Here is a 22,841-nt window from a genome sequence, read left to right as displayed (position 1 = left end):
TTTATGAAAAAACTAAGCATTTTTACATTTTATAAGTATCATAAGTATTATTATAACCACCGGGAGGGAAAAAAGAGTAAAAGAAAAAAAAAAATCCTCCTTATAAATGTCGTCATCTACATGCGACACTGTCACAGTTTAGCGGAAGTAAAATCAGCAGGTAAACAAACGTCTCCTACCTATAATCCAGTCCGCAGCTTTTGTAATTCTACGATATAATCTTTATATTTAACACTTACTTTATTGGTGCAGACCTTTTTTTTTTAAATACGTAAATTCATTAACCGGACATGCTATATGCTTATCGTTAATGTGCTAGAACGGACCAACTGTTGTGTCATTGCTTCATTTCGCTCGGTGTGATTCCACTGCAGGGACAAGCAAAGGAAAACAATGTCTGGCAGTTTTTATTTTGTCATGGTTGGTCATCATGACAACCCAGTGTTTGAGATGGAGTTCTTACCATCGGGGAAGCCTGAATGCAAGGTAAGATGTACCTAATAATTATAATATTTCGCCAATCGCCATTAATCAAGATGCTTGTAATTTCAGTTGGTGTTACCGACAAAGTTTGTTTGTTGTATTATTATTATTTTTGTTTTGTTTTTTAACCACAGGATGACCACCGTCATCTGAACCAGTTTATTGCACACGCAGCCCTGGATTTGGTGGATGAAAACATGTGGCTGTCTAACAACATGTACTTAAAAACTGTGGACAAGTTCAATGAGTGGTTTGTGTCCGCATTTGTTACCGCAGGACATATCCTTTACTATGATGTTTTTATTGTTTCCCCCTCCCCAATCCAGCAAGTTGGTTCACAGACATCAATTTTGGTCTTATTTCTTTAATTTCTTGCCATACATATAAGATTCATCATGCTTCATGACGTGCGACAAGAAGATGGAATTAAGAACTTTTTTAATGACGTGTATGATTTATACATTAAGGTTCGTCACCTGTCATCGAATGGTCCTCAACAGAGAGTTTGTTCATGAGTATTTACGTAATGTTTTCTTTTCCCTGTTTTCCAGTTTGCAATGAATCCATTCTATGAGACCAACGCACCAATCCGCTCCACGGCTTTTGAGAGGAAAGTGCAGTTTCTTGGGAAAAAACATCTACTTAATTAATGCCTAAATGGTTTCAGCATGTTCATTAATGCAATTTTGCTGTCTACATTGTGTGTGTGTTTTTTGTTTTTGTTTTTAAGTGTCTTGTGATCAATAGTCATGTATAATAGGGCTGGAAGATTAACCTTAATTTTATTGTGATTTTGATTTTGGCTTCTCTCGATTTTTAAAACATAATAACAAAAGAGAAAAAAAAAAGATGATTAATGTGCAGAATTCCGTGGCACGTTGTGAAAGTACCCTGTCACTCGACCATACATTTCCTCACGACATAGCACAAAATGGAATCCCTCCGGTCCCAGGATAGCCCACTAAGTCCCCAGACTTGTGAAAATAACACAAGATAAAATAAATATAATGAGAGTATGGTAATGTAATGCTTAAGTTTGAAAATGAAGAATGAAAATGCAAGAGACTTGAATTTCGTATCTTTATAAGGTTACATGTTATACTTAACAAAATGAATAAAGTATTCAATGTGAAGGGGTGAATAGGTGTAAGGCTATGATAATTTTGAGTAGTTGAGTTTTAGTATATAAATATTAAGTTTTAAATTCAAATAATCATTTTATCAATAGTAATTTCAATCTCAATCAAAATAATCAAGATTATTATTTTTCCTATATGCCTAATTGTCCAGCCCTAATATGTACTATACACACAATTTGTCTATAAAGCATTTTTCTGTCTGAAATACTTGCATTATGTACATTCCTTTATTTCTTAATGAGCGAGTGTTTTTTTTGTTGTTTTTTTTTGGTTATATTACTTGAGCACTTGCCACTGCCTGCAAAAGCATTTTTTTCTGCCTTTTTATTTATTTTATTTTTTTTATTTTAATTATGCTGTTCTACATAAATGGTACCGGCTGATACAGAATGGGTAAAAGATGTCGGTCCATAGTTCATCCTGCCAAGATGCAGATGACAGAAAAGGCGGGACAAAGGTGTGACATGTAACGAATTTCTTCCACTATGTTTTGTTGAAAATCATTTCCTGTCCAACAAGTGAGACCGGCAATCGAAAAACAGTTCTTTTGAGAAGCAGTTCCCAGTTATTCGATTCCTAATTGTTTGCTGGCCCAACAATTCTTCCTCTTATTATTTTTACATCTCAAATGAGTGACGATGTCATATGCAAGAAGTGCCAGTATTTTGGTTCTGATTTTTTAATTTTTTTTTCCAACATGTCAAGGCAGATTAAGGTTGACTGTTTTTGTCGAAAGTGTATTTAGAAACGGTCAGCAGTTTTGAGAGTTGATTTTTCTCCTAAACTAGCAAAAGTCCAACTGTTTAATCTTTGCTATCAGCTCAAACCAAACCACCCCCCGCACCTCCTTCATGAGTCAAAGTGGAGCTCTGTGCCTGTTACTGATGGGTCTATCAATAAGTCACTCTTATCTCTTGAGTCGATAAAACCTTTGAAAAATCTGCCTTCGGACATTTCTCGGCCCCATCGTGACGCTGCAACTTAAGTCTCGCTTTCATGGTGGTCGGAATTTTAGCCTGCCTTATCTCGGTAATGCCTCAGAGCGCTTAACGCTTTGTATTTTCTGGCTACTCAAGGTGGGTTGCAGTTGATATGGAAGCTGGAGGGAAATGAGTTCTTGGTAACTTTGTGTTGGATTCTTCTCAAATCTTTTGATAGTTTATTTGTATTGCTTCTTGCAACCAAGGTTACTTATTTGGGATACAATAGCTGAAGTTACTCATCACTATGAACTCTATATGTGTATATACCTGTATATATATATTGTAACAATTCTGGGCCAACTTTGCCTGATGAAAAGAAAGTGCTTGTTCTATCCCTACCTATGCTATATGGGATATCAGTCACTTTTAGTTACATCAACCTGAAATCCAAAACGTTCACATTTAAACAGCTTAAGAGTAGGATAATACAAAACACATTTAAGACAGGTTCCCAGATGCTTTATTTGTTGGTTGGCATATGAATAATGAACAAGAAAATTAGCATTTTATTTCATTTTGAAAAGTAGAAAAAAATACCTTCAACTCTAAAGTATAAAACAATAATACGAGGCAATCTCCCAAAACCAACCAAACCTCAAACATGCTCTTCAATAATAACCTGAAATGTATCGCTACTTTCCTCCTCTCTTAATTTCTTGTATGAATGCTTTAAAAAAAAAAATCAAAAAAAAAATCCAGTTTTGATGTTCATCTCAAATTAGGAAGCATCTGTGCTTAGTAATAATCAATTCACAAGGCAAACACGTGCAAAAATCAATTGATTTGTTAGTAACATATGCCTAAGCAATAAGAAGAAATATTGCAAATCTTAATATTAACAAGATTCTCACATAATTGCACTCATCTACCGATTGGCATATTTTAAGTACCCACACAAAGCTAAATATGAAACGCAGTTAAATCATTCTTAAAATGTGACCTTTGAGCTGAGTGAAGGATTCAGTGCTTTTGTGTTTATTTGCAATAACACACACTTAGTGCTTCCCCATCCGCAAGCAAACCCTTGACAGAACAAATCCAATATGTTGCAAGTTCCAATAAGGCGTTAATGCAGCCGTGTCACTTTTAACAGCAATTATTTACGAAGGTCGCGGGCAGCCCCGTCGACGTTACGAGCAGCAGGCGGCGGCAGAGCGAGGCTTCCTGTGGAGCTTGACCGTGTCCGTGGGGATGAGGTGGTCGGCTCGCTCGTCCGCGGCCAAAACCCTGCGCACCGCCTCCTCGAAGGCCACCGCCACGTTGGTGGCGTCCTTGGCGCTGGTCTCGTAATACGGGTGCTCGCCGTTCTCCTGGCACCACTGCCGGGCCTCCTCGGCGGACACCTGTCTCTCGCTCACGTCCAGTTTGTTGCCCAGCACCACGAAGGGGAACTTCTCCGGCTCCTTGACGTCCGCGTAGTAGATGAACTCCTTCTTCCAGTTGCCCAGGTTGAGGAAGCTCTGGTTGTCGTCCACGCTGAAGGTGAGCAAGCAGCAGTCGGAGCCTCGGTAGAAAGGAGTCCTCAGGCTGCGGAAGCGCTCCTGGCCGGCCGTGTCCCAGATCTGCAAGGTGACCTGGTGGCCGTCCACCTCCAGGTCCTTGTTGAGGAACTCCACGCCGATGGTGTGGAAAAGGTGCGCGTCGAACTTGTTGGTGACGTAGCGGTTCATGATGGAGCTCTTTCCCACGCCGCCGTCGCCCAGGAGGATAACTTTCAGCAGGGACGTTTTGGTCGACATGGCTGCTCGTGGCAAATCGCTCTTATGACGGGGTGACCTGTTGAAAAGGTGCAACATGTCAATGCTTTGTTTAACCGTGCTGTATTATTTCTCCAAATAGTAGCCTTGACTCTAATAAATTCTGTGTAATGGTCACCGGGTGTGCCGTCTAATTAAAACAAAGTAAGATCTCAGGCGCCTCTTTTTCTTCCTACACATGTAAACAGTGAGCTGCTGAGCCTATTCTTACCCTGTTCAGTAATTCTCTCAAATTAATTAACTGTACAGAACATTCATTTTGCTATTTTTTTTTAACAATTACGATATAGGACAATGCTCTAATCTCATATATTTCATACTATACAGGACTGTCTCAGAAAATTACAGTATTGTGATAAAGTCCATTATTTTCTGTAATGCAATTAAATAACATATAAATTACAAATTAACTGAAAAATATTGCAAGCCTTTTAATGTTTTAATATTGCCGATTATGACTTTTTTTTTTTTTTTTAACTTGGTCTGAAGAAATATTCTAATATTTTGAGATAGGATGTTTGAGTTTTTTTTAAAGCTGTAAGCCATAATCAGCAATATTAAAAATAATAAAAGACTTGCAATATTTCAGTTGATATATAATGAATACAGGATGTATGGCATTTTTGCTTCTTTAATTGCCTTACAGAAAATAATCGACTTTATCACAATATTCTAATTTTCTGAGACAGTCCTGTATATCTAATATAATTTACTATATAGGCTAATATGAAATTTTGGAGCGGGATGCTGCTATTTGGCAGAATACAATTCTGATAACCGACTAATCACCTGATAAATTTAAAGTGGAAGACAACCCAAAAATGTTCTTTACAATAATATGCTCTATGCGTCCCCACTAGACATTCTTGTGGAATGTGAATTAAGTAGCAAAGTGCACTGGTTAACAATCTCAGGGGGCCATTTTGCCACTTGCTGTCGACTGAAAATGACATCACAGCTGCTAAGGTGTCAGGTAACGACCAATCACAGCTCAGCTTGTGAACGTCATATGACCAAACTCCGAAAACTGGTAAGCTATGATTGGTCGTTGCCTGAAAATATCGTTTTGAAGACGATTTGTAATAAAATTGTATTTCCAGTGGATCGAGTCTTAAGTTTCATTGAAGTGCAGATAAAAATTATGCTGAGATTGTTTTCCATGATTAGCTCTATTTTCTACATTGCTTATCCTTTGCAAGATGGAATCGCAATTGACTCCAGGCAAACGACACCCTCGTCTGGTATCCAGTCAATCACAGTGCACATAAAGAGACATACAACCACCCAGGCTGCCTGCACCAACGTCAGGTAAGTACTAGGACACGAGCAATGATAATAAAACATTAACATGCACACAAAACAGCATACAGTGATGCTAAATCTGCCGTTTGTGGTGTGGTGTTCTACGAACTACGTTGCTGTAAAACAGGTTTTTATTGACATCCATGAATAGTCATCTCGTCCTCTCTGTGGCTGAGTAAATAAATACCCCTGGCGACTCAACACATCGTCGTTTTGATACAAGACTATCACAAGCAAATGAATTTTCCACTAAAACACAGTCACGAGGTGTGATGGCTAGTTGCAGACTCACCACTGATTGATTTAGGCTTCCTCCACTGGTCCAGATCATGTGGTGCAGACCCTGCCACTCAAGTCACATGCTCGTTTGTTCAGTGTTGGTATGGACGGCCATGTAAGCTCCACTTTGCACTTGCCTACAACACAGCGGTTTGCTTGTAAATGGTTGGCGGCCACCTCAGCTGGGCAGTTGGCAATGAACGTATAAAACCGTACTGCATAGAAACACTCCCAATATGCAGATGTATCATAATAATGTCATAGCTGTGACGTGAGTGTACATGTACGTAGTATGCCGATGACATAGTACGGTCGAGGATAATACCACACACACTAGCTCTTGTATGGCAAATCATAAAAAATAAAACAGGACAGCAAGAAATCCGCACATTAAGAAGGCAACAGCATTACTAGTAATGTGACGTTAGCCAAGTTTACTACAGAGCAAAAAAAAAAAAACCCCACTACATTGCAGTTCGGTCTATTTAGAAACGGGCCGGTTTGAACGCAAAAAGAAAGAAAGATGTGCTGTGTATTTGTGTTCTAACTTCTTGCCTTTTTTTCGTGGCCCGAGATCAACAATGTCAGGTCGTTTCCTGGAGACTCCGAAGATTCGATGCTAGCACCGCTAGCCGTTTGGGATGCTAACGACAGACAGCTAGGAAGCGATGGGCAGCCCCGGTCACGTGACGGGATAGACCAATCAGCGGCTCGATTTGGATAACCGCTCTTGTCGACGTAGCGACATTTTGGGATGCGCTTGCTGAGCTCTAATGCCACAAGATTTAGCTGTTTCATAGCCGATACACATGCTAATATGTAATTTCTACGGTACCAAGTAAGAAAACTCAATGATTTTTGCAACAAAATAATGTGTAAAGCAATAAACAACATTTCTTACGAATTCACGAGTTCCTCCTGGTGGAAGGTCGTTAGCATTTACTTTACCCGACTCAACTGCAAAGTAGCATCATTTAACAGTTGTCAGAAATTGAAACAATAACTCAATATAGTCCAAAACCCTGATTACCATTCTTTATTGAGCCAAGGCACATATCTCAGGCCATACCACCAAACAAAAATAGCACAAAAATGATGTTCGTTTACTGAAATCACGGTGCCCTTGTTTAAAAAAAAAAATCACAAAATTTCTTAAGTGTGGGCCTGATAAGTAGAACACAACTATTACTGTTGTTTGAATAGCAAGTGGACATACAAGTTACAGTATATATAACTTCTGCCATCTAGTGGAAGAGCATTTAACTGCTTGGTCTGTAACTAGGCGCCACTGTAATAGATTGTCACATTATTTGTACAAAAGTAAAATTCAGACCAGCTAAGGGGAATTTTGCACGTTTCTAACCACCCTGTGTAGCATGGTGTAATAGCGGCTACATTGCCTGCCCCTAAGGTCTGCACTTTGACATTTTCATCTGCCCTCCTGTCGTTGTGCATGTATTGTATTCAATAAGTTGCCTGGACTACAATTCATTCTTGGTATTAAACTGAAATTGTGCCCTCTGTAATGTACTCACAGTAGGCTACAGCCACAATGAGAGACTGGGGTATAAAAAACAAGACATTTAATGTAAAACTACAGAAAAGCAGAATTTACAGCGGTAATGCACAGATAGTTTTGTTAAAACCATACAAACTAGTCTGTCTTAGGAAAAACTATTGGTGTCATACCGAGTTTCAAACTACACAAAACGAATTTCATTTAAAGCAATCTATTATACATAATCACTGAACATGACCATTCAGTATCGTCCTTTTACTATTTTATTTTATTTTTATTTTTTATAAAATTAGATAATGACTTTTCAGTTTATCACTGATTGTTAGAAAATCACAACATAACATTTTTAAAATATTGTTGATATGACTTTGATACAGCCGACTCTTAAAAGATTGGAGAATCATCTTCTTGACACGGCCCTGAGGTCAACACAACATTGTCCAGCCCGATCTCCCCCCCAACGCCTCTCCCGCGCTGAGCTTCAAAGATGATCTGTAAGAACATTCGTTAGTATCATCTGCAGTGTTACCTTATGTGTCATATTATTTTTTTTTTTTGCTGATTGTTTTGCATGGTGAATTGACTCACTGATTGTGGTGCTTCCTCTTTCCAGGCCACAGTGAGGAGCTCCGTCTGCCATTCCTGATTCCTGCTGTGGTTCTGCTCCCAAACCGGGTAAGCGTTGTTATCCAGCAGCACCCTGAGCGTGCCCACGTTATGACCCACAATACGGTAGTTGAACGTCAGGCAGAAGCTGCCCTGTGTGGTTCGATCACTGAGCAGCAACTTGAGCTTGGCCACGTCCTCCTGCTCTCCTTGCAGACCACTCATAGACATGTAATATTCAGCACCTGAAGAAAAAGCTCAGGATTCATACTGTAGTTGTGCAACCATTTGCCAAATGAACAAAATAAGTTTTGTGTCTAGTGCTGGATGTTGCGTGTGCCTCCATGTTTGTGTTTCGAGGAAGCTAAACTTTGTTGACATTTTGCAGGTCCATAATAGTAATTTTAAAATTGCGTTTTAAGATCCAGTTTCACTTCATCTAAACCGGAATAAACAGTACTAAAACCAAAGCTACCTCCTATCTAATTGAACTAACTAAGTAACCGCTTAAGTAATCTCTGATCACTATTTGAAAAATAATTGTCATTTTGTTACCTCCGCCGTGGAATGCTACGGTCCAGTCCATGTCATCAGTCTTGTCTTGGACCCACTCACATGCTCCCTGATCAAAGTTGCAGTCCATGATAAATTCTAGTGTAAAGAAAGAAAAGTTATATTATTCCATTTGTCAGATAAACAGTCATTATGCAGTGATGTAATTTCGTGGAACTTTGAAGGTGGGTTTATCGAGCAATGTAGATTTGGGCGTACATTTTCAAGAAAAGTCTCATGAAATGGGCATATTTTAGTCTTTTATGTTTGTTATTGTTTTTTTTAATATATTATTTTTTATTAACAGTAGTTGGTATCAACAATATTTATAGCTACATTATTATTGGATTTTTATTTATTAAAAATTGTCCTAATGATGTTACACTTTAAAGTTCAAATGTATTCAGTAAAAATGTCATTTTTATACCTTCCTGAAGTGGTGTGCTTTCAAACAGTATGACTTCTCTGGCTGGACCAAAAACTGATTCAAAGTCCTCTGATGCTACATTGAGAGATAAGTAACAAGTATTAGTGACCATTTATTGCGGTCTCAATAGTAAAAAGTATAAACATGATAAATGCAAAGTTGGTCATTTGACTTTATCATAACATATATGACTTGATCATACGATGCAAAACCCATACAGTGTCTTTCAACCAGCGGGTTTGGACCTGCCCTGCTGTCACTCATGTCTTGAGTGGACAGGAACTATACTTTAGGATACGGCCCCCAAGCGTTTAAGGGCTCTCGTAGCAAACCACCCCCAAGGCAGACGGCTTTAGACATTCAGACAGGTGACAGCTGGGCTTATTGAACCTGAACACCCTTAAGTGGTCTAGTGCAGTGAAAGATCTCCAGCGCTGATGACAGACCTTCCTACTCGGAGTCGGTCTGTTTGCACAACAGCCGTTTGGGGGGAAAGCGTAATAAAAGGCCTCTTAACCTTCTCCCAGGGTATGGGAAGCTGATCCAGGATGAGGTGTATCCCACAGCTCTCACTTGCCAAGAGTAGGAAAAAAAAAAAAAAAAAAAAATCCTCTCCGGTAGGTGATGGATGCCTTGAGGCCTGTCTCTTGATATGTAATGTCTTTCACAGACTCTTCTATTTCCCTCAAGATAACAGCTGAAATGTGACCTAAAGTAAAATGCATACCTCTTGTGGACCACCGTTTTCTTGACAACCTGGACCTATAATCTTGCAACATGTGACCGTCACAGCAGAATTGTTCATGTTCATGTGTACTAGTTAAGACATCAACAAAATCAACAAAGCACTTTCTAAGAAATGAAGCAATATGATCAAATTTCTTTGACGCAAACCTCCTAAAGAGCATTGAAGGTGGTTCTGGGAGATCATTCAAGGAACAAGACTGGCATCCTTGGTCAAAGACCTTAGCAATGGTTTTGATTATAGTATCTGGATTAGGGCGGCACGGTGGATGACTGGTTAGCAGGTCCGGCTCCCAGTGCAGAGGATGCAAGATCGAGTCCAGGCTTCGGCCTTCCTGGGTGGAGTTTGCATGTTCTCCCCGTGCTTGTGTGGGTCTTCTCCGGATACACCGGTCTCCTCCCACATTCCATTCCAAAATTAACATGCATGGCAGGTTAATTGGGCGCTCTGAATCGTGTGTGTGCTTGTGTGTGATGCCATCTGGGATAGGCTCCAGCACCCCAGCGATCTTTTTGAGGAGTGAGCGGTAATGTATATCTGAATGATTAGGGGTGTGCCATCTAAGGCACCTCATCATTCAATTCACTTTCAGGGTGCGCTGTTATTCGATTCCTCAAAAATTGTCATGCTATAAACGAACATCTACCACCATTATTAATTCATCTCACTTTGTCTTCTTCTCGGAAAACTCTCAGCGTCAGATTGAATTTCCAAACTCACCCTTAAATCAACCTTTACCTTGTTGTAAGTGGATATCCAGTACAGGGAACAGAAGCCACTTACCGAAAACATCTCCTCTTGATTTGAGCTGGTTGTCTTCCTCTTCCTCTTCTTCTTCGTCTTCCTCAGGAAACTTGTCCACTGGTGCCTCAGTTGGTTCGCCAATGTGCACCTCGTCGTCATAGTCAAAAGGCTGCTGGCGGATTCTCGAACGCGGGGTCACAATTTGTTCAGGGATAATGTTTTTGATGACCTCATTCTGAATTTTACCTCCCAAATTTCCGGCACTTTCTTCGGAGTCTGGTATGGCTATAGGCGAAAAGAGGAACCGAATTAGACAAGTGGGACTTCAAACATGTGAGGGACTTGTTTCACCAGGTGTTATGCATCAATCAATACATCTTCGGAATAACTTGCGTACGACCATTAACAGCAAAAAGCAAAACTGCATACAGTAATCATTAACATGCAATTAAAACAACATAATATTAACTCATTCACTCCCAACCATTTTCACTGAAGTGTTTTCCTGGATTTTGACTGATTTTGCAAGGCCCGCAAAATATTCTATGTTCTATTGCTATAAAAATATGGAACCGACCAAAAGAGAGATTAGAGTCTCTTTTATCAGGAAAAAAAAAATGTATATTCATATCTGTTTCCGCTGTGCAGCAATTTGCTATAGAACATAGCTAAGTTTCATCGTTTTTCACAATTCTGCTTAGAACTGTGGGGAAATCAGCTTGTTTTAACATGGCCTGGTTGATCTCTTATACTCTGCTGCCACTCAACCTTCTTTTCTGCAGTAGAGCAAATGCATGAAAGCCTTCTCTATGCTCTGGCATAAAAAAACAAAACAAAAAACAACAAAAAACGTCTTTGGGACACTTATAACATTTAAAATTTGACGTATTTATACGTTTTTGGGAGCTAATGAGTTAATGTAATTTAGATTTGTAAACATTCAGTCACACAAATATTTGTAGATCATGTGCAATGGTCATGCATTCATTTACAGGCCTGATATCAAACATTATGTGCTGTGAGACGACATAACCAGCCATGAGCAAAGTCAAGAAGATGCGTTCTCGGAAAGGAGTTGAGAAAGCAGGCGATTAATGAAGTGAAAGCAGCGTCTCGGATTCCACACAGTCTCACCATTGAGGACATGATCTGCACTGCCTTTGTTTCCATTCCATGACTTCTGATAAAACGGCTTGACTATAAAGAAATAAAGGCACCTTCATTCACATCAAGATCCTCTGCCTGACGGTCGATCATATCGTTCATATTGTAAATAAAATGTCACCTTGGACAAATCCCAAAGAGTCTTTTGCCAAACAGTAACGTATTTACTCAAGTGTGTTGACAATCTCTGGCTCTCTCCTTCTAACATCTGCAAAACTTTACTAAGTCCAGGAAATCAGCCTTGGACAGACTGATGATGTATTAATGCTCAAACTAAAAATATGTAGTCGTAAAATGTCTGTCAGTCCAGCAGGGTGACAGTGAAAGAAAGGCATTTGTTGTTGGACACTTTGCATGAAGATTTAAGACCTATCAAATGGAACCATTGAGACTAGTTGGTTTGTAATTCCGTATATCATATCATATCATATCATATCATATCATATCATATCATATCATATCATATCATATCATATCGGGGATCTCACCAGAGCATTCAAAGCCATTGCCTCGGAAGCCCGACTTGCACCTGCACTTGTACGATCCTTGAGTGTTCAGACATACAGCTTGATGGCTGCACTTGTTGGTGCTGGATGCACACTCATCTAGGTCTGGAAATCGGAAGAAAGTTTGGACCTTTAGGACCGTATACATACAACCACAAGATGCTAGCTCTGAATTTATCTTAGTTATTAGACCTTACCTACACAGTCGTATTTGCCATCGACATATTTCAGATCGAATCCATCCTGGCACTTGCAGAAGTAGCTGCCGAATGTGTTGACACATTGCCTGTTATATGGACAAAGGTTGCTTCCAGTAACACATTCATTAATATCTGTTGGGAAATCAAACATGACGAGTTACTAGACCAGTCATAACATTTACATCTCCAGAGTGTGAACTGTTTAAAAGTTGTTTCCTCCTCTTGATGTTGATGTGGACTAACTGCAACCTATAAATTGCATCGGCCAAGTCGGCTATACACGCTGTAATGCTGTGGAAGTCATTTCTCATATCGTCTGTTATTGTGGTGACTATCCCTCGTGGGTCACCACTGCATATTTTCTGATTGCTTCATGCCTGAAATCTGGATAATGGGAAGTACGGTAATTGACCGCCAACCTGGGCTGTTCATAGCCCGACTTGATGCATGCAAAAATCTGATGTCATACAATATTAGGTCACAACAGAGACACAATACTATATTTATCTGTATTTATTAGTTATACAACACATTGTCAACACTGTACTAGCTTGTTGAAGCCATCAGACTTGTTTTTCATTTGTATGTTTGACTAGAATATTTTGATATTGTATGCTCTGAGCAGGCTATTAAAAAAAAAAAAAGACATGCAACATTAGCATGAGCATGATTTCAAAAAGACAGCATTTTTTTTGTGTCACAATAAATGCTATAAAGACAGTGAGACAGCTACAGTGCCTTCAGGTGAAGCTCTAATTGTCCAGATGTTTACTGTCACGAGTGCATCTTTCTTACAAGGTTTATGCCTTGTAAAATGCCTGGAATGGTAGCTAGGCTGAAGTACTAACATGTACAACATTTTTTTTGTTAATGTTGGCTCTGTAAAGGTTCTGAAATGTGTCCAACTCCTTTATCTGTGTCCCCATGTTTTAGTAGTACCCATGCCAAATTGGCTCGGTTTTAGCCCAGGAAGCGTTGTAGAACTACAAATCTAATTGCCTGCCTTTGATTTACCAGCCAAGCATGCAATAGCCTCATAATAGAATCTTTATGGAGTTGTCCACTACGCATGAAGCCCCAATCCCCAATGCATTGGAATCAGGCCAAATTCAATTGCTTCTCCCCCTTTGTATCCTGAGTTTCCTCCTCTTTTCTTACATCTTACTTTGGTCTGTCTTTGATTGCAACATATGTTAGACAAATGTACAACAGTTGCTTTGAAATCGCCTTTTTTTTTTTTTCCCTCACCTACACAAGTTCTCTCATCTGGTGCCAACTGCAGCCCCGCAGAGGGGCAAAGGCAGCGAATCTCCCCCTGAACTTCCTCGCAGCCATACTGACAATGAGCGAGTAAGCAGGTCCTGGAATCTAGCATGCATGTTCACAAAAATACAGGAAAAAACAAAAACTCATGAAAATCTTTCACAGTTCTATGTGCGAAGAAAGTAGTTGAATGAGACTCACTGCCGCAAGATCCGTCAGGCATCACGGTGTATCCGTTGAGGCAGTAACACTTGTAGCTGCCATGTGTGTTCATGCAGCGATGTTCACACGGCCGAGGGATCAAGCCACATTCGTTCAAATCTTGAAATGAGGAAGAAGTCTATTTTTTTTCATTTCTTCAAATGGAAGCAGCACATTTCAATCTAAAAACTCACGGCCGAGCACGCATATTCACCCTGGTTGCATGTTTTCCCGGCGTATCCCAGGAAGCACTTGCATTTGTTGGGCCCAACGCACTCACCGTGCTTGCAGCCTGGCTCGCATTGAGCTGGAAAAACATTTAGCGTGGAAAGCAGACGGATGTTGGGAGTTGGGAGGGTGAAAATGGATGGATGATAGTCAAACCACATAGAGTATTTCCATGGTTCCAGACAAGGTTTGAGAAACGAGACTTCACATTTTGTGTTGATTAACAACGATGAACTTTAAAGACCATTATTCTTCGGCTTTAAGAGTGTGACTGTGGATTTTTATTGGACCTTAGAAATTGTCAGTCAATCGTTCACTGCTTTGGGATGGTGCAAAATTGGAGCATTAGAGCAATAACAGACAATACTCTATTTATCTGTCTTTGCCTTCAATACCGAACCCAGTGATGCGGAATATCGCAGCAGTTGTGTTTGCCCACAATGATTAGACAATTAGATTCTTGATAATGTCACTGGTGTGTCTATATAATAATTGAATACAATACAGATGGGTTGACTTTGTTTCCCCCCATTCTGTGTTGGTGCCGTTTAAGACAGAACAGTGACCCAGGAAAAAAAAAAAAAAAAAAGATGTAAAAATGATGGCTTTTACAGGTTGTCTGAAAGGCTCTTTTGTGGTTTGATGTGGTTGAGTTTGAATTCTTCCGCACCAAATTCCAAATCCACATTTTTTTTATAGACCTGCTTGTTGATTTGAGGCACAGTGCTCATAGAATGGCCTTCACTAGATGGTCCCACAAAGTTGAAAGCATACAATTGTCCAAAATTCCGTATGATTCAAGATTAAGGAAGACCAATGGCAACAAAGTCCTATCCCTGATTGATTATAATTAGGAGATCGGTCTTCATAATTACTATATATAGAAAGTATCTTACATGAAGACAAGAAATAGTGATAGATTGGCACCATGAAACTCACCCTTTTTTTTTTTTTTGCTCTCTCTCTAAAATGAACATATGGATCAATCAACCTTGACCTTTCTTACCCTCACACTGGCCTCTGCGATTTTTCTTCCACCCATAGCAACACTCCAGCCTCCTGCCATAGCGACACACACCTGGTTGGTTTCCAGTAGAAACTTGTCTGAGCTGCCTTTGTAGAGGAGCAGAAAGTTTCAAGGTAAGATGCGTAATTTCATTGAATTTTATTGTCCGTCCACTTTTTATAGCCCACATGGAGAGTTTGGTGCTTGGAGGAAAGTGTTCTCTGGACAATGAAACGTGTGTAGCTTAGTGGTCTGTGTAAGCATATCAAAAAAAAAGAAAAGAAAAAAGAAAAGAAGGATACCAACACATCCACACGGTAATTAATAGCAGCGTTGTGTAAACTGTCAAACCAAGGCATCTCCTTACATGCTCCCTTTGGTGATAAAAGTAGAATTCCCCAGGGAGAAAACTATCAGTTGACAGGATGTTGGCTATAAGAAGGGTGAAAATCACCCTAATCAGACTCTTCCTGCTTCCTGCACCTTGACACCTTATGCACCATCTCATTACCTCTGCTAAGCACAAAGCGCGTAGTTGCGTGAGTTTATTTGTTTGTGACATTACGAGTAAAACTAGATTTTGGTGCAGGGCAGTGCGTTTTATTAAATGTCATCATTGTGAAAGCTGATCAGAGGAAGATGGTGGTCACACCAATATTGATAGGTGGTGCAGGTTCAGCCTTGGTGGTTGGAGGTCTTCATACACTCTACTGAGTGCCACTAAAAACTCTAAAAACAGTTGGGTCAAAAATAACCAATGCACTACTTGGGTTAATTTAACCCAACTTTCTATTTTTTTTTTTTTTTTTTTGGGGGGGGGACGTGTACCAATTTTGAGGTTTTCAAAGTTTTTGGGGTGGTTTTATGCAAAATCACCCAAAAAATTGGATCAGATTGCCATTTGAAAAACAGTTGGGTCAAAAATAACCAATGCACTACTTGGGTTAATTTGACCCAACTTTCTCTTTTTTTTTTTTGGTCCAATTTTGGGGTTTTCAAAGTTTTTTGGGTGGTTTTGTGCAAAATCACCCCAAAAATTAGGTCAGATTGCCATTTGAAAAACGGTTGGGTCAAAAATAACCAATGCACTACTTGGGTTAATTTGACCCAACTTTCTCTTTTTTTTTTTTTTTTTGGTCCAATTTTGGGGTTTTCAAAGTTTTTTGGGTGGTTTTGTGCAAAATCACCCCAATAATTAGGTCAGATTGCCATTTGAAAAACGGTTGGGTCAAAAATAACCAACGCACTACTTGGGTTAATTTGACCCAACTTTCTCTTTTTTTTTTTTTTTTTGGTCCAATTTTGGGGTTTTCAAAGTTTTTTGGGTGGTTTTGTGCAAAATCACCCCAATAATTAGGTCAGATTGCCATTTGAAAAACGGTTGGGTCAAAAATAACCAACGCACTACTTGGGTTAATTTCACCCAACTTTCTCTTTTTTTTTTTTTTTGGTCCAATTTTGGGGTTTTCAAAGTTTTTGGGGTGGTTTTGTGCAAAATCACCCAAAAAAATTGGGTCAGATTGCCATTTGAAAAACTGTTGGGTCAAAAATAACCCCAAAAAAAGAGTCAAAAATGGACTGAGCCAACTTTTAAGGTTATGAAAACGTTGGCTACGATGAATAACCTATAAAACAACCGCCCAAATTTGATCGGTTTGTAAAATGTCCTGTCCATCCTCGTTTGTGACTTCTCGTCATCTTTCATGAGCTCAGAAGTTGGCCGTTAACTTACAAACAGACGGACAAACAAACTCGAGTAATGTGTGCCACGATTTTATGGCCTTTGGCGGAGGTCTACGTTCCACTGAGGGATATTCTAGTGTGCTCTGTTTTTGTCCGCCGGCATCTTCCTTCACTTCTGTGCTGGCATCAGCATGTCGCGCCGGCGTCACATTTAGAATAATGTACAGTGCAAAGAGATCAGATTACATTACACGTGTATATTTATGGCCTGTAGTAAATGGAGTTACACAGAGATTAAACATCTGAAGGAATGCATAATAGTTTTGGGGTGTCAGGGAGCGAGCCCCTAAAATCTGACTCGGCTCCGGCGGGACTTGAGGAATCCGAGACAGGAGTTAAATCAACCAAAATAGCCCATGGGAGAATGACAGGTGCTCTTTAGCTATTCACCTCCTTTACCCCATTTAACCAACAGTTGAAACAGTGTAAACATGTCATTATAATGATTTAAAAAAAAAAAAAAACTGTAAAACTGCTGTAAAGATTTAAAACATGGGTTGGGAACATACCAAGTTTGGGTCTGTTTCTGATTTGACCCAACATGGTATTCTTAAACCAAATCAGAGTTATACGAATGTTGTTTAAGAGAAACATCTAGCACACAAAATGCTTGACCAACTCACCTATGTGCTTCTGCACCTTGAGTTGAGATGTGGAGCAGGAGCAAAAAAGCACCGACCACGCTGACTGGATTCATCGCTGGGGGTTCTCTTCCTCCGAACTGGCTTTTGCGTTGCTTTTAAGAGGTCCTCTCGACTGCTCCTGTGCAAGCACGGATCTCTGGCTTTTCTACTTGCACAATGTGCGCTGTGTTGCATTTACTTCCACAACAAAGACTCCTCCAGGGAAGGAAAAAAAGGAAAATCTTTCTCTTCAAAGCTGCAGCACTACTCGGTGTCTCATTTATTTGCTCTTTCCTCTGTGGAAATATAGGAGTGAGGAGGACGAGGTTGGTTGTGAAGTAGGGGTGGGTTTGTGAGCGGGGTGGGGATTAGGTCTCCTCAGTGAAACTCAATACACATACCGCATGGAATTCCTGCTGCAGGTCTGCAGAGAGGGTGAAAACTACACAAATTGATCCAGTTTTTGTCTTACCTGTGAGAATGTTATATGCTTTTTTTTTTTTTTTGCCTGACTTGTGCTCGTGCTTGATAACGGGATGAGCTGTATCAGTTAATTGTCGAAGTACCCCCACCTCTATTCACACGCAGGCCTCACAAGTCAGTCCAAAACATTTTTTTTTTTTTTAATGAGCTCTCACGTGTCAACATCTGGTTCCCTCTAACCTCAAAGATGAATGAATTTATGACTTAGTGGTAAGTTGGTAACCAGCTTCAATGGTCACAGTTGTTGTAAAGCACGTCATCATGTTAAGTAGGGCACTGAAATGATTTCAGAGCCATCCACATCTGTTTTACCTGCATTGGATCCCTGGTGGCCGTCCAGAGCAGATGGAATTAAAATCATTTCAACTTCTATTTACTACACCATCTAAATGATCTTTTTAAATTTTAAATACATTAAATAATAATAATAATAAGAAGAAATGTTATTTATCACAAATATTATAATTTTAATATTTAATATTAATTTAATTATAATCTTGTTACAGTAATTTTGGCACACTAAAGAATTCTCGCAGCATGCAAATACTGGTAGTATTTTTTTATTTTTTTATTTTTTTAAATTAAGCATGAACACGTTTTTTTTTCATCATCATTGATTCTCACCAAATATGAACTTAAACATCCTTGTAAGATCAAAATCACAAACTGTGTTTTTTATTTTATTTTTTATTCTTTTAATAAATGAGAAAAACATGGATGAGACTATTAAAACATCATTGTGAATATCAATTTGTGGCGACGTGGTTGGATATTTGGTTGCAAGAAATCAGTTTAGGTCATGTGAAAAATGTCCTGTGTTGCTTCTGCAGCCACGCTCGGTTTTGTGGCTTGGCCCGCAATACCTCAAGTGCGGCTCCAGTGTAATTTAAAGGCTGCTAAAAGACATCTGGACACCTAATTTCATATTGCCAAAGTTCACTTCAAGTCTAGCTCGGAGAGGTAAAACTGTCAAAACCATCTCAAAGTTTTACCATCAGCGACTGGGATGATGTTTCACTGCCAGTAGATTTCATTGCACAGCTAATTGTTAACCAGTAGGGGGAGACCTGTGCCAACATGCAGAAGAAAAGAAACCAGTTGTTAGTTTGTTGGTTGCAGTTTAGTCAGATGAGTGGAAACTTTAGCTAATATGAAATTAAACGATTTGACTGTAGATCTGTGACAGATTTTGTATTGATTTAGCTTTACAGTAACTCTTGCGTGTAATGTAAATAGCTTGATCACTTGTGATTATATGATGTGATGTGTTGGTCATATATTTCATCTGTTGTTGCAATTATATGTCTTGACAGGGAACTTTTTTTTTTATTTGTCACACTTAATATTTCTTTGTATACCATAAACACAGGTGTCTCCAACAACAACAAAATAGTGGCAATACTATGCTTTTCAATGGACAGCATCGATTTGGTTCAGGTAATTTGTTATATTGCAAAGAGAGGCGGCCATTGATTGTGTGGTGGTTCCTGTAGGTGTTTTAATAGGATTCGATGCAAAACCTCGAATGCATCTGCTATATCATTCATATTTATCTGCGTCTTTGAAAATGCATATTGCAAATAATGTTGTAGGCCTTGTAACCTAAACATTACATAGCGGACACCCCAACCCTTTCCCCGAGAACTCATTCAGACAATTGCAGTGGCTTAAGTACACCCAAAAGCTTTCAAACAATAAGTTATAATTTTATAATGACAGTGAATGGCATTATCGAACTCGCCGCCTCCCAGTCAAGCTGGAGACGCACTTCAGAACGATCAAGACTCAAGAGCAAGGCTTTTTACTATAAAAGGAGACACACGACAGTTGATGGGTGACTGTAATGCGCGTACGCAACCACATCCTGCTCTCAGCGGGAGATGACACGCACAGTCTGCAAGAGTGTGCTAATAAAATATACTTAGAGCTTAGGCCATGTACTCTTAGCTTAATGGAGGCTGAATTTTTTTACTCCCTCCAAGTGTGAAACGTTAAATTTTGATTAGTTAGTTAGTTAGCTACTTCGCTGGCTATTTTCAACGATTACTCAAAAACTACAAAACTGATTCCAATTTGCAATTTTCGCTGATATAGTCCACTTGCATTGGGGCGAGTGGAGCAGTGACTAACCTTGGTTGGGGTACCCTAACCCTTTCATCAAACCCTGTGGATGGCTGGTGTATAGGTCAAGAAAGAACCGGTTAAATTCTGGTGAGGATATAAAGGTGCACACATTCGGTGAATTGTTTTCCTTATTTTAGTCAACCAAAAAGTTGTACACTATATAAGAAACATACAAACAAGTATGACAGTCCACATTCCTTTTTGTCCCTTTTGTTAACAATTTGGCCTTGGCAGACGTCTGCACACTAACGACTGGCATCCCAGACAGTGGAGTAGCGTGGAATGCCAATACCCGGGACAAGTCTAACAAATTGTGAAGTCATACAAGCTAACGTGTAATTTAGTCGAAAATCTTGTGCAAGACTACTGGTCTATATTTAAAAAAAAAAAAGGCTTCTCTACTAGTGACAAGTCGAGAGAGAGTGCCTTGAAGTGGCTTTAAACCAGTGTGACCTGGGAGCCCCCACCCCACCTTTGGGTATCGTGAGGTCATCCCTTCCCCCCTTTAACATGACTCCTGTGATGGCGTAAGTGCACGTAAGTGCATTTTGTCCGCAGCTGGACGTCGTCCGCCTCCCCTCCTCGCGTTACAAATACAGCCGCAAACATAGTACACCGCAGGGGGGGGATATGAAGGCCTGATGAGGATTTCTTCCACTCCTCCTGGGGCTTCATGAGTGACTCATAAGTGACTTTTTTTTTGTCCTCCACTGGCTTTCCCGGGCTAAAACATGAATTAATATTAATTTTGTCCAATGCCAAGTGGTAGCACACCTTGACTCCATCCTTTTTTTTTTTCGGGCTAAAACATGAATTAATATTAATTTTCTCCAATGCCAAGTGGTAACACGACTTGACTCCACCCCCTTTTTTTATTTATTTATTTTTTTGGGGCTAAAACATGAATTAATATTAATTTTGTCCAATGCCAAGTGGTAACACGACTTGACTCCACCCCCTTTTTTTTTAATTTATTTTTTGGGGCTAAAACATGAATTAATATTAATTTTGTCCAATGCCAAGTGGTAGCACGACTTGACTCCACCCCTTTTTTTTATTTTTTATTTTTTCCGGGTTAAAACATGAATTAATATTAATTTTGTCCAATGCCAAGTGGTAGCACGACTTGACACCACCCCCTTTTTTTTTTTTTTTTTTTTTTCGGGCTAAAACATGAATTAATATTAATTTTGTACAATGCCAAGTGGTAGCACGACTTGACTCCACCCCCCCCCCCCCCCTTTTTTTTTTCGGGCTAAAACATGAATTAATATTAATTTTGTCCAATGCCAAGTGGTAGCACGACTTGACTCCACCCCTTTTTATTTTTTTTATTTTTTTCGGGCTAAAACATGAATGAATATTAATTTTGTCCAATGCCAAGTGGTAGCACGACTTGACTCCACCCCTTTTTTTTTTTTTTTTTTTTTTTTTCGGGCTAAAACATGAATTAATTTTGTCCAATGCCAAGTGGTAGCACGACTTGACTCCACCCATTTTTTTTTTTTTTTTATTGATTTTTTTCGGGCTAAAACATAAATTAATAATAATTTTGTCCAATGCCAAGTGGTAGCACGACTTGACTCCACCCCTTTTTTACATTTTTTTAATTATTTATTTTATTTTTTAAAGAGCTGTTAGTGTCAGGAGTGATGCTGACCTTTACCGTTTCACTACAAGACAACAGCGAATGTATTTTAGTGAATTGACTTTCACTTCCCTCTTTGCGCTTCCTGCCACATCAGGACACATTGGAACCTCCAAATCCGAATGGCTCAATGGTCGTACTATATAGAACATCACCAAAAATATGCCTCAACGGTCGCACATACACATAACAATTTAAGTAAATCTCATGAGACTTCACTGGAGCTGAGTTCAGCAATAACAAAAGATTCATTTGCTTTTTATTTTGGCAACACTCATCAACATTAGTTCTTTTGGATAACTGGAGTGTATCCCAAATTCCCAGATGACTTTGAGTGCGAGCACTCTGGTCTGGTCGCCAGTCAATCGCAAAGCGACCATTCTCGCTCACGTTCGCAGCATTTGACAATTTCGATAAACAATTGGCATCTAATTGAGATGTTGGAGAAAGATGGAGTAACCCAACAAATAGCACAGGGGTAAACATGCTCCAACAAGCTCAACTTAATGCCTTCATTATTGTTGGATTCATCGGCTTCTCAGTGTGGCTACATTGTTTGGTTTTAACTGTGTGTCCATTGTCCAACGACCAAGCCTTATTGAAAATGAAAAAAGTTTCATTTCCTGTTTCAGGTTGGGGCTGTGAGTTTGTTGTTCTTGCTAAACTGAGCAGTATTATCTTTGTAACATCTGAATTGGTGATAAAGTTCCTGCACTCGATTTCCATGATATTCCTTTTTAGAAATGCAACTATTCAAGTGTTTCTAATGTTCACCTTTGTAGGTGACACGCACTTGAACTAGCCTGCAAAAGAAGGACATTCATTAAGACAGTAGTCACAGTTGAGAAACTTTGAACCCAACTACATCCTGATGACTTACACCACCCCCACATGTGCGCGCACCAAAAAAAAAAAAAAAGGGAAACATTTCTTCAAGTATTTGCAAAGCATCGTACAACGCTGTCAACACATACCTGTGCCCATCACGCGCGCTTCTAGTTTAGACATGTTGAATGCAAGACAAGCACATTCTTCAGATGGTCGGCTTGCACATACAAAAAGAGTTGTGGTCTTTACTGAGGGCACTGAAACATAGCTGCAAATTTTGACATCATT

General features: G+C 39.5%; 3 protein-coding genes and 1 long non-coding RNA gene across 6 annotated transcripts; 2 read left to right on the top strand and 2 right to left on the bottom strand.

Moving 5' to 3' along the window:
- Window positions 1–50: 50 nt before the first annotated feature.
- trappc2 (trafficking protein particle complex subunit 2) lies at window positions 51–1,827 on the top strand. The gene is made up of 5 exons (XM_077537054.1): window positions 51–160; window positions 375–486; window positions 618–766; window positions 869–950; window positions 1,035–1,827. Exons 2-5 carry the CDS (start codon window positions 394–396, stop codon window positions 1,131–1,133), a joined length of 423 nt encoding a protein of 140 aa, XP_077393180.1. The 5' UTR covers window positions 51–160; window positions 375–393; the 3' UTR covers window positions 1,134–1,827.
- Window positions 1,828–3,048: 1,221 nt separating this feature from the next.
- Window positions 3,049–6,651, bottom strand: rab9a (RAB9A, member RAS oncogene family). Its single transcript, XM_077537053.1, has 3 exons — window positions 6,499–6,651; window positions 5,957–6,080; window positions 3,049–4,381 (listed from the first exon to the last, which is right to left on the bottom strand). The coding sequence occupies exon 3, from the start codon at window positions 4,342–4,344 to the stop codon at window positions 3,736–3,738; it is 609 nt and encodes a 202-aa protein (XP_077393179.1). The 5' UTR covers window positions 4,345–4,381; window positions 5,957–6,080; window positions 6,499–6,651; the 3' UTR covers window positions 3,049–3,735.
- Window positions 6,652–6,674: 23 nt separating this feature from the next.
- On the top strand, window positions 6,675–15,239 carry LOC144030611 (uncharacterized). Its single transcript, XR_013287300.1, has 4 exons — window positions 6,675–6,781; window positions 7,840–7,956; window positions 8,076–8,137; window positions 15,143–15,239. It is a non-coding gene; the product is annotated as an uncharacterized LOC144030611 (long non-coding RNA).
- On the bottom strand, window positions 6,965–17,754 carry egfl6 (EGF-like-domain, multiple 6). Of its 3 annotated transcripts, XM_077537049.1 has the most exons (13): window positions 17,471–17,754; window positions 15,105–15,211; window positions 14,085–14,177; window positions 13,871–13,990; window positions 13,655–13,774; window positions 12,404–12,538; window positions 12,189–12,311; window positions 11,671–11,733; window positions 10,576–10,821; window positions 9,048–9,122; window positions 8,624–8,719; window positions 8,051–8,313; window positions 6,965–7,954 (listed from the first exon to the last, which is right to left on the bottom strand). In XM_077537049.1, the coding sequence occupies exons 1-13, from the start codon at window positions 17,542–17,544 to the stop codon at window positions 7,847–7,849; spliced, it is 1,623 nt and encodes a 540-aa protein (XP_077393175.1). In that variant the 5' UTR covers window positions 17,545–17,754; the 3' UTR covers window positions 6,965–7,846. The 3 variants fall into 3 exon arrangements, with proteins under 3 accessions (XP_077393175.1, XP_077393177.1, XP_077393176.1); XM_077537051.1 differs by lacking the exon at window positions 9,048–9,122; XM_077537050.1 differs by lacking the exon at window positions 11,671–11,733.
- Window positions 17,755–22,841: the final 5,087 nt, after the last annotated feature.

This window comes from Festucalex cinctus, chromosome 11 (genome assembly GCF_051991245.1).
Source record: "Festucalex cinctus isolate MCC-2025b chromosome 11, RoL_Fcin_1.0, whole genome shotgun sequence".
Lineage (NCBI taxonomy): Eukaryota > Metazoa > Chordata > Actinopteri > Syngnathiformes > Syngnathidae > Festucalex > Festucalex cinctus.
The sequence above is the reverse complement of the archived record's forward strand: the minus strand, read 5'-3'. Positions and strand labels throughout refer to the sequence as shown.